Source organism: Nannospalax galili, unplaced genomic scaffold (genome assembly GCF_000622305.1).
Source record: "Nannospalax galili isolate Female #2095 unplaced genomic scaffold, S.galili_v1.0 scaffold409, whole genome shotgun sequence".
Taxonomy (NCBI): Eukaryota; Metazoa; Chordata; class Mammalia; order Rodentia; family Spalacidae; genus Nannospalax; species Nannospalax galili.
The window spans coordinates 2,626,932-2,639,209 of record NW_008360308.1 but is presented as its reverse complement, the minus strand read 5'-3'; the positions used below and the strand labels follow the sequence as shown (position 1 = coordinate 2,639,209).

The 12,278-nt window shown below is 44.9% G+C and overlaps 2 protein-coding genes across 2 annotated transcripts in view; one reads left to right on the top strand and one right to left on the bottom strand.

The window, feature by feature from the left end:
- The window catches only part of Glud1 (glutamate dehydrogenase 1), a 40,970-nt gene extending 38,095 nt beyond the window's left edge, over positions 1-2,875 (top strand). The window contains exon 13 of the mRNA XM_008824453.3: positions 1,631-2,875. Within this exon, the coding sequence (XP_008822675.1) occupies positions 1,631-1,750 (120 nt within the window). The 3' untranslated portion in view covers positions 1,751-2,875. The remainder of the gene's footprint in view (positions 1-1,630) is intronic.
- A 4,384-nt stretch (positions 2,876-7,259) lies between these two features.
- Fam25a (family with sequence similarity 25 member A) lies at positions 7,260-10,848 on the bottom strand. The gene is made up of 3 exons (XM_008824452.3): positions 10,667-10,848; positions 9,375-9,437; positions 7,260-7,451 (listed from the first exon to the last, which is right to left on the bottom strand). Exons 1-3 carry the CDS (start codon positions 10,737-10,739, stop codon positions 7,318-7,320), a joined length of 270 nt encoding a protein of 89 aa, XP_008822674.1. The 5' UTR covers positions 10,740-10,848; the 3' UTR covers positions 7,260-7,317.
- Between the last annotated feature and the right edge of the window lie 1,430 nt (positions 10,849-12,278).

Sequence of the window (12,278 nt, the reverse complement as noted above, 5' to 3'; positions counted from 1 at the left end):
AAGCTTTAGAAAGAAATCATACTGAGTTATTAATGAGTCACTCTCAGTCGACTAAGTTACTAAAAAGGTAATTGACCAAACTGGAATGCTGATCAGTCCATTACTGTTTGATAGGCTGAAAAGCCACCTTACTACAGAATTTTACTTAATAAATTTTTGGGTTTTGGTTTTGCCCTTGAACCCTATTCAAAGCAAGCCATAAACAGCGCCATTTGAGATCAGATTCTGTCCAGTTAAATCTCCAAGTTGTAGCAGCATAGACAGCCTGCTGAAGCAGGTGGTACTTCTTAATATTACTGATTTTGCTGATTTGGGGTTTTTGTTTTGTTTTGAGATAGAGTCTGACATGTCCCAGGCTGGCCTTGAATTTACTATGTAGCGTAGGATGCAGTTGAGCCCCTGATCCTCCTGTCTCTACCTACTGAGTGCTGGGATTACAAGCATACGCCACATGGTTGGCTTTTGCTGATTGAGAGATGATTAAAAAACTAATGGGACCAACAGAATGTCTTGGTGGGTAAAGGCAATTGCCACCAAACCTGGAGATCTTGAGTGTGATTCCTAGGATCCACATGGTGGAAGGAAAGAACAAGATCCCTCAAGTTGTCATCTGATCTCCAGATACATGTTGGTGCACAAGAGCAAATGCACACACAAGATAAAGAAATAAAAATGTTTAAACCACTATAATCATCCTTTTACAAGCATATAGTTTGAGGCTGGAGAGATGGCTTAGCAGTTAAGAGCACTGGCTGCTCTTGCAGAGGACCCAGGTTTGATTTCCAACACCCACATCGTGGCTAACAACCATCCATAGTTCCAGTTTCAGGGGATCAGATGCCCACTTCTGACCTTCATGGGCATTGCACAAGAGTGCACTTACATGCAGGCAACACACTCATACATATAAAATAAAAATAATAAATAAAATATTTTTAAAATAAAATAAAAACATACAGTTCATCAACCTATAGCATATTCACAAAGCTGTATAGCCATCACCACTGAAATTCTAGAATGTTTCCATTGCTCTGTTCTTGGGGTAGGGACATGGTATTGTTGTTTGGGTTTTTTTTTTGTTTTTTGTTTTTTTAATGTATATTGAGTGTTTTGCCAACTCATATGTATGTACGCCACATGCCTGCCTGGCACCTGAGGAGGCCAGAAGAGGTCATCAGATCTCCTAAAACTAGAGTTACAGACAGTTGTGAACCACCATGTGGGTGCTGGGAACTGAACCCAAATTCTCTGCAAGAACAGCAGGTGCTCATCTAATAGCTGAGCCATCTCTCTAGCCCATATTCTTGTTTATTTTAAACAATCACCAAGTATGTAATCTGAGCTCATTCCAGATTATGGGAAAGTTAATAAAGAAACTGCTCACATCTATAGTTCTAAACGGTGATGTCTTGCTGCTCTCTAGACAGTAGTAACATTATTAATGCCAGAGAATTTGTCCTTCCTGCTAGAGACATTTCTGCTGCTAGAGTTGTCTTTGGCTTTCTTGCACTTACTTTGTGATGGGGTGACTTGTACCAGGCCTCCACATATCTTCTGTGTTCACATCCCACATCCCTCTTCCCCCTGCTTGAATCAGATGGTTTTAACTGCCTTTTCTCCTTTATTTCAGCAAATTATGCGCACAGCCATGAAGTATAACTTGGGATTGGATCTGAGAACTGCTGCCTATGTCAACGCCATTGAGAAAGTCTTTAAGGTGTACAACGAAGCCGGTGTGACCTTTACATAGACAAGTCACAACTGACTTCCTCACCACCCTCTTCACCTGTAACTTTTTCAGACCCATCACAAGTTTACATGTAACCACAGAAATCTTTTCCTGTGACTCATTAGATAATGGACACTGTTCTCAAGAAGTCAATCTGAAACATCCCCTTAAAGAAACAGTTAGGTTAGGGGATCATATGCAAGCTGAGTGTAAAAGTAGAAATCACACACAGAGCCATTTAGGTGTTTTGCCTTTAGGTAAAGTCTCTGCCTCCTGGCTGTGCTATCTTGCTCTGGGGCTCTTCCAACAGGGCCAGTGTATTGCCAGGGAAGGTAGTCAAGAGCAGTCAGTTACTATTTCTCTGGACAAGTCTAGGAACTTTGACACTTGTAAGAAGTAGTGTATGGCGTTTTCCAATGGTGGCATGGTCCTCAGATGAGTTATTGCTATTTTACATCAACAAAATGACTCAGATTTATAAGTTGCAAACAAAGATAAAACCTGTTTCTCTTATGTATTTTATTTACATGCTGCTGTAGTAAAATTGCCTTTAATCACTTATGCCTAACCTTTACTCAAGCAGTGAATGCCTAAAAACATAATAAATGAAAAAAGCTAGTATTTTTATAACATAAAAACAGTATCATGTATAGCTTATCAGACATGAATTGTCTAGCAAAAAGAAAGAATCACTATGGGAGAATTCTTCATACCTGCAAAAGATGTGCACTATTTGGGGGAATTTGTAACAGTCCAGAAAGTGCATCAGCCTTCTCTTTGTTTTGAGTAATTGAACCAAATTCAAGTAGAGTGTCCCAGGAAAAAACACATGCGCTCCCTGTTTGGAGTCTGGCAGGTGCTGAGCATGGCCAGTGGCCCTGTGTGTCCCCCTTCTTCGGAGGCTTTGCGTTCTGTACCCAGCTTCACTAACAGCAGGCTAACTGCCTGGGGTTGACTTTTGTTTAGGGAGTTATGTGGCCAGGCTAGTCTTTTAAACAAGAGTGTCCCAGTTGAGTATTAGATTATTTATGTAATGAGCGCTTTTTTTTAAACAATACCCTTTCAGAAATTTCTAACTACTTTGTAACTGCATGATTAACCTGGTGATAAAAGCAGTTATTAAAGGTCTACCTTTTCCAAAGTTTCTTTTCTGTGTTTTCATATTTGATGATCTCTTAGTACATGATAAAGCAATTGATGTTTAAAATTTTTTGTAACTTCCTATGTCACATTTCCTTTTAAGTGTCCACTACCACCCCTGGCTTTTTCTGGTTCTTTTTAAATAACAGGAGGTATATTTTTGAAGCAATTTACCATAGACTCTAACAGCATACTTAAGATATGGTGCTTCCTGAAATTAAAAATAGAAATGCTTGGACTAGACACATGACTCAGCAGTTAAGGGTATGCACTGCTCTTGAAGAGGACCAGAATTATTCAATTCTAAGTACCCTTGTTTATAACCCATTCAGACTTATTTTTATATGCAGATACGTGTGTGTGTGTGTGTGTGTGTGATTTGTATCAGTTTGGTTTCTCTATCACTGTGATAAACACCAAACACTTCCACAATCCTCCAAGAAACTACATAGTCAGGTCTCTTATAGCAATATCCCACTCCTGGTACTGATTTCTGTCCTAGTTTGTTTTCTTCTGCTATAATAAAACACTGACCAAAAACAATTTGTGGAGGAAAGGGTATATTGCATCTTCTACTTCCAAGGCACAGTCCATCTTTGAGAGAAGTCAAGCAGGAACCTGGAGGCAGGAACTGAAGCACAAACCGTGGGAGGATCCCTCCGTGCTTGCTCCTCCGATCCTCCTACCCAGGTGTGGCAACATGCACAGTAGGCTAGGCCCTCTCACATAACCAAATAATCAAGAAAATGCCTCACAGACATGCCCACAGGCCAGCCCAACAGAGACAATTCCCCAATTGAGATTCCCTCTTCCCGGGTATGTCAAGTTGACAACCGAATCCAACCATGACAGCGTGAAAGAAGAGGAAGAGAATGAGGGAGAGAAGACATTGCTGCGTGTTTTGTCATGCAGAATCTAGATTTAGGTAATACATATATGAGATGGGAGTAGAAGGGTAAGCGACTATGTATATGTACCTTCAGGAGCGTATAAGGTAGATGATCTGAAGTTACGATGTAGGAAGCAGAAAAGAGCAGCTATGCTGAACAGCTCCCATTCTGTGGAAGTGTCAGAAATGTTCTTAATTTCCATACATTCCAGCTTCAGTTTGTCTCTAGGGCTAACTTTAAGAGTTGTAAGAAACTCCTAAAGTTATCCAAACTGCTGTCAGTGATGATAATGATGCTGCTGGTCTATTGTTAGGTACACCTTTCCAGAAGTTCCCAGGGTTCCCAGGCATCAGTCAGATCTAGTCATCATGGGCTTCATTAACTGTGAGACCCAGAGACCTGGCATAGAATTGTTCCCTTCAAATTCATCCTCTAGACAGATAATGGCTACTGAAGCTTTGTCTTTCCTTCTCAGAATGTGCCTACTGATTGTAATCTTGCATGTTTTGATTAGGAAGGTCTTGCTACTAATTAAGGAAAGATATAAAAGGTTTGGGGGTCAGGGAATGGGAAACAGGATCAAAGCTACTTGAATCTAATTGCCTTCTTTGGAAAAACTAAGATACTCTCTTTGGGATTGGTAGAGGCAACTTTCTAATCCTTCGAACAATGATTCACAAAAACTAGATTTCAGGTAGTGTCTGAAGAGAGCAGAGGAACATACTCCTCAGGTGAAATAGCTGATGAGCAGACAAGAACTCACAGTATAGGGGCTTGGAGAGATGGCTCCGCAGTTAAGAGCACTGACCTCTTGCAGAGGACCTGGGTTCAATTCCCAGCACCCACATGGTGGCTACTAACCATCCTTAACTCCAGTTCCAAGGGAATCCGAAGCCCTCTTCTGACCTCCGCGACATTGCATGACACGGGTGCACTCACATATATGCTGGCAATACACTCGTACACATAAAAATTTTTTTTTAAAAAAAGAACTCTTGCTGGGCATGGTGGTGCACGCCTTTAATCCCAGCACTCGGGAGGCAGAGGCAGGTGGATCTGTGTGAGTTCGAGGCCAGCCTGGTCTACATAGTGAGTTCCAGGACAGCTGGGGCTACAGGGAAACCATGTCTCAAAAATACAAAAAAAAAAAAAAAACCTCACAATATAGCTCTGGCTAGCCTGGACTTGCTATGTAGACCTGGAAGCCTTCTACCTGAAGTTTATCTATCATCGTTCTGGAGGATACTATGTAAGCTGCTAAGGGAGAAAAATCAGTCAATGGTCCAATCCAGCCCTAAAGCCTAATAACCATAACAACCAGCAGAGCAAACTACCTCTACTGGTGCAGTAATGGCACTGATATCTGGGGATAACCAAGAGCTATCTAATTGGACTTAAAGCCTTCTCAGTGGGAGTGAACTCACAGGTGGCACTGTAAACAGCCAAATACACATGGCTGGAAAGGTCATAGATCCTAGAGAAAACTGTCATATCTCTAGGTAAATAAAATTTCTTATCATATGCTAAATATGAATCCTGATATTTACAGACAAGTGTACTGTGTAACACTCATCAAAGAAGCTTCTTTTTGCAACAGAGGCTACTGCAGAACCCCACAACCCATCAAACGCAGAGAATATATGTGAGAGGTGCCCATTCCTAGGTGACATATCTAATCTACCGTGGAGCCTCTACACCTAAGACTCATGGAACATAGTGTAACGGAATGGGGGGGGGTCGGTGGGAGGGTAGAGAGAAAATTAGTGCACCCCTCAGCTCTCACCAGTGAAGCCTTATACAACAGAGTGTGATGTACACAGAAGGCCACAACTGGTCAACTTTTAACGAGTAAGAGACTTCAGAGTGTGTGTACCTGGATAGGCCTCCTATATCAAACTTCTTCCACCCACAGCTCAGGGACCATTGCTGAAGAAAGATTGTAAGAGCCAAGGTTGGTCCATGAACATAGGAAGCAGAGGCTTTCAGGCCACTGGAAGCTTGCACATAAGAACTTATGGCAATGGTGGCATCGAGCACAGGACCCATGCCAACTCAATCAGACAAGGGCCCAGAGTGGAGCTAGGGAAATGGGTGACTGGTCGGCCCTGCTCTGGGAACTATTGGAGATCAATTACTACTGGGTGGGAGAAAGTAGGTCTTACCAACAAGATCTCTAGATAGTCTGACTAGACGCCAGTGGATGAATTTGCACTGAAGGATGTTTGGGTACCAATGAATATATGCAGACAAGAAAAACATAAGTTAGGTGTGGTGGAGAGATGGCTCAGTGGTTAAGAACACTGACTGTTCTTGCAGAAGACCCGGGTTTGAATCCCAGAACCCACATGGCAGCTAACTCCAGTTCCAGGGGCTCCAAAAGCCTCTTCTGTCCTCCATGGGCATTGCACAACACGGATGCACTTACCTGCATGCAGGCAATACATGCATACATATAAAAATAATAAATAAAATATTAAGAAAAACATGTTAGGTGTGGTAATACATGTCCTATAATTCCAGCACTAGGGAAGCTAAAGCAGGATAGAGAATTTGATATCACCTGTGCAGCACAGTGAAGCTCTGTCTCAAAAATGTATTATATGCATGTATGTATATATATATATATATATGTGTGTGTGTGTGTGTGTGTGTGTGTGTGTGTGTGTGTGTATATAATGTAGCATGGGCTGGGCTTTTAGGATAGAGAAACAGGCTTAGCATGAGTTAAGATCTAGGTTCAGTAAACAGAAAGGGAAAGGAAGATGGAAGGAACAAGACGTGAAAGAGCTAAAAATTGAAGAACTGCTTGCCAGGCGCTGGGGAGCTAGCTCCCTAGATAAAGTGCTTTCCAAGCGCTCATGAGGACTGAATTTGCTCTCCAGAACCCACATTAAAAAAAAGAAAAAGAAAAAAACAGGCATGGTGGCATGGATACCTGTAATCCCAGCATTGCAGAGGTGGAGACAGGCAGATCCCTGGGGCTTGCTGATCAGCCAGCCTAGCCTAGACACGCACAAACAACATGCACACATACAAAAAATGACCTGCTGGCATTGATGATTCCTCATGTATTTGAGAAGCAAGTGGAAACCACCAGTGGAAGCCCATACCTACCATAGCGGATGTCCCTCTTCAACAGAGGAGAAGCCTAGGGTATGCAATGTTTCCATGAAAATAAGACAAGAAAACTCTGTGAGATCAAAGCCAGCATGATCTACATAACGAGCCCTAGGTCAGCTGAGGCTACAGGGAGACCCTGTCTCAAAAAAACAAAAAAAAAAAAAGAAAAGAAAAACCTTTGCCTAGCAAGTCCTGGTAATACTGGCCTGCAATCCCAGCACTCAGGAAGTAGAGGCAGAAGGATCAGGAGTTCAAGGTCAGTCTCAGCTATATAGCAAGTGAATTTCAGGCCAACCTCTGCCACATAAGACCCTGTGTCCAAAAGGAAAAGAACTTCACCTAGTATTTCCATCCAGATAGGAATAATTGAAGACTCTGCACACATTTCATGGCTTTTATTTGACATTCAGGAAGGGTCAGCCACAATGGTAGGCAAGCTCACTGTCCCAGTTTGCCCAGGCCTTCCACAGCATGGGTGACAGCATCAGTGACTGTACTGGTCATCTTCTCTGTGGCTTCCTTCACCACTCTTTCCCCTGACTCCTGGGCTTTCTTTAAGGCATCTGTAAGGGCTGTTGAGAAAAGGAAAAAAAAAAAAAGGCCTAACAGTGAGAACCTACTGTACTAAGGTCAGGAGAGGCCAGTGGGGTATGGCCACCTTACAGAATCAGCCCAGCCCTGGAGCAGCTCCCACAGGACAGAGGCAGACAGCTCCTGACAGAAGGAATTCCAATTTAGTGTACCAGCTACTTGCTCTTCTCTAGAAGCTTGTGGTCATTTTATGTTGGATTGTTATATTGGATTATTGTTCCTGTTAACAAATGGTGTCAATTTGTAGCTTTTTATTTTTTCACTTTTTACTTGACTTTTCACTTTCCTTCTCTCCCCCCGACACACACACCAACGTGGAAAATTGTGAGGTTTCATGTTGTCAAATTTACCTAATATTTCCTTTATGGCTGCTAGATTTCCTGTCATAGTTAAAAAGATCCCCTTCCCCCCGCCAAAGTGTCTTGTAACACTGCTTTGGCCTGAGTTTTTGTTTTAAAATATTTTATTTATTATTTTATTTTATGTGTCTGAATTTTTGCCTGCATATATGTAAGTGCCCATGTCGTGCAATGCCCACAGAGACCAGAATTAGGTGTTGGATCCCCTGGAACTGGAGTTACAGACGATCCTTAGCCACCATGTGGGCGCTGGGAATTGAACCCGTGTTCTCTGGAAGAACAGCAACTGTTCTTAACCACCGAGCCATCTCTCCAACCCCTGGCCTGAATTTTTGTGTCCCCAAAATTCATATGTTGAAATCCTCCTCAATATGATGCTGTTAAGAGGTGGGATCCCTGCGGGTGGGTAAGTCACTGGGCAGGAGCTTCATGAACAGGATTGGTGGGACCCAAATAAGTTCCTTTCTTTTTTTGTTACTGTTCTTTTTTTTCTTTTTGCTTTGCTTTGCTTTCTTTTTCTTTCCTCCTTCCTTTCTTCCTTGATTCCTTCTTTCTTTTTCAAGCAGGGATCTCACTATATTGTTCAGGATGGGCTGGTACTTGCTATATAGCACAGGCTGGCCTCAAACCCACAATCCTCCTGCCTCAGCCTCCCAAATGCTCAGACCACAGGTATGCCCCACCACACCTGGTTGTAGAAGCAATACATTTCTGTTGCTCATAAACTATTGAATATATGATCTTTAACTGCTTGAGCTTAAACAGTTATATTCTAACAATTTAATATGTTCCTGTATTTAGGTTTTTTTGTTTTGCTCTGTTTGTTTTGTTTCATTGAGACAGGATCTTGCTGTAGCCCCAGGTGGCCTGGAACGCTCTATGTAGACCAGACCTACCTTGAACTCACAGAGATCCACCTGCCTCTTCTTCTGGTGGGATTAAAGACATGTGCCACCACACCTACCTATTTCTGAATTTAAATTTAACTCTTTCATCCAACTGGAAGCTATTTTGTTGTAAAAACTAAGGTAATATTTGATTCTTACACAGTTTTAACTCATGGCACACACACAGCAAAGTTTTATACAAATACATACTTAAATATAATTGTCTGTCCCAAACGTTCTGTCCCATGTGCTGCCAACATCATTTTTTGTAACCTTGTCTTCTTAACATCCCATAGAGAAAGCTACCTAGATGAGGCCCTAACACAAGGTGTAATCTGCACAGATAATTGCATATGGGGAAAATTGTATGTGCAGATAATTACACCTGCGCTGAAAGGGTGTTATGTCAGGGGCAGGGCTGGACCTGGTTGGGCAAGGAAAGGACTGGCCCCAATACCAAGTTCCCCTCCTTGCTCTGTCTCCAGTCCTGCTGACCTCAGTCTCTCCCTGCTTACTTTTGTTCCAGTGCTCCGTGTGGAACCCAGGGCTTCATGCAGAGTGTTCTACCACTGAACTATCCTCCCAGCCCCTTCGGTCCTTCTTTCCTTCTCTTCTTCCTTCCCTCTTCCTCATCCCCACCTCCAAACAACCTCAGTACCTTTTTCTCCAGCCTCCTTGGCATGGTCCACCACCTCCTTCACCACCTCCTCCACAGCATGAACTGAATAAAAGAATGAATTCATGGTGAAGATAGAATGCAAGGCCATTTCCCTTCACAATGGCCTGGATGCCTCGGAACATAAAGGCGGAGCTCTGGACACATGTCTCAGAAGGACCCCTGGCTGGCTCCCTTCAGAGACTTCAAGAGAAGAGAAGAGACCTGCCTGCTGGAGACACACAGTGCCCTCCATGTGTGCCCCTCAGCCCAGCAGGGCCTGGATGTCGAGCAGCCTTCTGCCAGCCAAGGACCTGGGCCAACCTGGGTGTGTTTGTCAGGTCACCACACCTGTCAGGAAGAGCTAGCTGTCCTGCTTCATCCCATCCCCACACCTCCCCCAGAGAAGCCAAACCTCTCAAGACAATGCACACCTTAGAGTTCTGGACAGTTTGGGTGGCAACATGTTAGAACCCAAAGATTTTGGAATCAATACTGTTGATAACTCCTTCCATTGCAAGGTCTCCCACAACTCAGAGGGCTGGTGGGGGATTAAGAAGGGGTCTACACCAGCTATGGAGTTAAAAATTTAATAAGTGATGGGTGTCTGCAGCCATTTCCAGAGAGAAGAGCAAATTTGGCACAGGGTTTTTATCTACACCCCACAAACAGGACTCGGGTGAGCTACCACATGCAATGCAAAACCAGGCCCTGGGTTCCTAGAAGAAATGGCAACATCCTTTTGTGCTTTGAACAGGACCAGACTTAATAGTTTTATAATGAAGAAAACTTTGAAGTGTCAAAGCATGGTGAAATTTAAATCTACCCTCTGTTTTGTTTTGTGGTTCTTGCAAAAAAATCCAGGCCCTTGTACATACTAGGCAAGTGCTTTATCACTGAACTCTATCCTCAGCCCTAGAATAAACAACTTTGACACAAAAGGCACCCTAGGCCTCTAGACAGAAGGACCCAAGCCACCAGCTCTGCTCACAGCACCTGGGTACTTCCTGGCTTCCAAGCCTCCTCAAAGCTGACCTCCTCTTGACCTCTAATCACAGGCCTTCAAGCAGACTGAGTCTGGGTCACAGAGCAGGTCAGCGGGGCTCTAGCCTGAGCCACTACCTCAGACTCTGGTGCCGTCAACTCTGCTCTCTCCTGATAGGGCTGGTGTGCCAGGCTTCCTGATAGGCCTTAGTCTACCCCAAGGCTCTTGTCTGCCTTCAGGGAACAGCTTTCAACAAACCCAGGAGAGTCTGCCCCTGACTTCTAAGTAAATAGAAAGCCTAGGCCCTTACCGGCTCCCTCAGTGGCCTTCTCTGTGCGGTGGGCCAGGCCCTCGGCTGCCAGCTTCCCCAGGCCTCCCAGCATCGTGCAGCAACAGGCAGTAAGGCAAGATGCACAGGACTGGATCAGTGTGCTTTTATAGATGCCTGTGATGGCCTGCCAGGCTCCAGGGCACCAAGCCCTCACTGAGCCAGTAGGAGGATGAGCAGATGAGTCAGTTCAGAGGCTGGGTGGGGCTTCGGTGTGTTATACTCTAGCCTTCTCTCAGTGAGCCCCCCGACTAGATGTCCTAGGAGCCCTGGGAAGCAGAGACAGAAGGCAGGGCAGGTGAGGTCATCTCTGAACATCGCTAGTCCCCACATCATTGCTAGTCCTCACAGAGAGTGCTCTGTGAGGTGACAGCACTTGGGGACAACAGTTCTGCCAGGCCCTGGGGTCCAGGCTCTCCAAGCTTGAGCACTGGTATGTGCTGGGTGACAAGGCCTAGGACTTGCAGCCTGCCAATCAGCATCCCCAATGTGGCCTAGTTGGGCTTTTAGGGGGTCTATGAGGCTGGAATCAAGGCAGCCTTGAAGTCAGGCACAAGTGGAGTAGGCACCACTGCCCCTCCCACCCCCAACAACCCTAGCCCAGCAGAGCAGCCTTGTAACCTCTGTTGGATGGGGGCTCAGAACAGTGTCTCACCCTTTCCGGAGGGCACAGCATTACCAGATGTGTAGTCACCCTGGCCCAGTCAGCTGATTCTCACTCATCCTAGCTCCTGAGTGACCCAGGGCTGGGGCAGCAGGCACATGGGGGAATCCTGGCTACTCTGCACCTTAGGACCTGGCTTTTGGGGAGGTGCTGTGAGTTGAAGAGTGACTCCTTGCTTCCCCAGGCCTAAACAAGTAAGCAGAGGACCCCACCACCACTCAGGGAGATCCGACCCTGATTAGAATTCCCTACAGGCACCTGATATGTCACATGCAGAGGGGCCAGGCTACTTCCCTTGTTACTCAGGGTAGGCAGAGATTCATGCTGCTTCCCTTAGTCACTATTTCAGACAGAGCCTCAGTTTCCTCATCTATAAAATGGGGACAGCCTATGCCTTCCTGCTGTGTCACCAATAGTCAGTGGGACAAGCATGCGTAAGCTCTTAGCAAACACCTCTTCCCTCTTCCTCATCATGGAAGTGCCCCTTGGCCAAGAGTGGTGGGACAAGGCATGCCTAGGGTGTTAGAACTTCTAGAGCCAGAGATATGAGGAAAGTGGCCCCCGCTGGCCTAGGGTCAGGGCCAGAAGTTCTTCTGGACCCACTATGTGGCCCAGGCCTAGGTCAGGAATTTGAGGCCTCTTCCCCTCAAGAAGCCTCTCCCATTCCTCAAAGCTGCCCTGCTGGGTGTGGTAGGGCTTAATTAGTGTTTACCAGACTGAGGTCTACAACCCATGACCTTCAGAGCTGAGGCCCTCTCACATTCCTATGTAGTGTTGGCAAGCCCTGGGCTGTGGCTGAGGCAGTTAAAGGGTGCTATGGGCAGCAGGACCTCCAGTCATGCAGCAAAGCTCCACACATGTCATTACTATCTCTTCAGGATAGAAGTGGCTAACAAACAACTTACAGGAGTCCTCTTTAAGAAAAGGAAG

Coding starts and splice junctions, on each gene's coding strand:
- Fam25a (XM_008824452.3), bottom strand. CDS start 10,739: ATGCTGGGAGGCCTGGGGAAGCTGGCAGCCGAGGGCCTGGCCCACCGC. Junction 9,438..10,666: donor GAAGGCCACTGAGGGAGCCG/GTAAGGGCCTAG, acceptor TCTTTTATTCAG/TTCATGCTGTGGAGGAGGTG. Junction 7,452..9,374: donor CAAGGAGGCTGGAGAAAAAG/GTACTGAGGTTG, acceptor TTTTCTCAACAG/CCCTTACAGATGCCTTAAAG.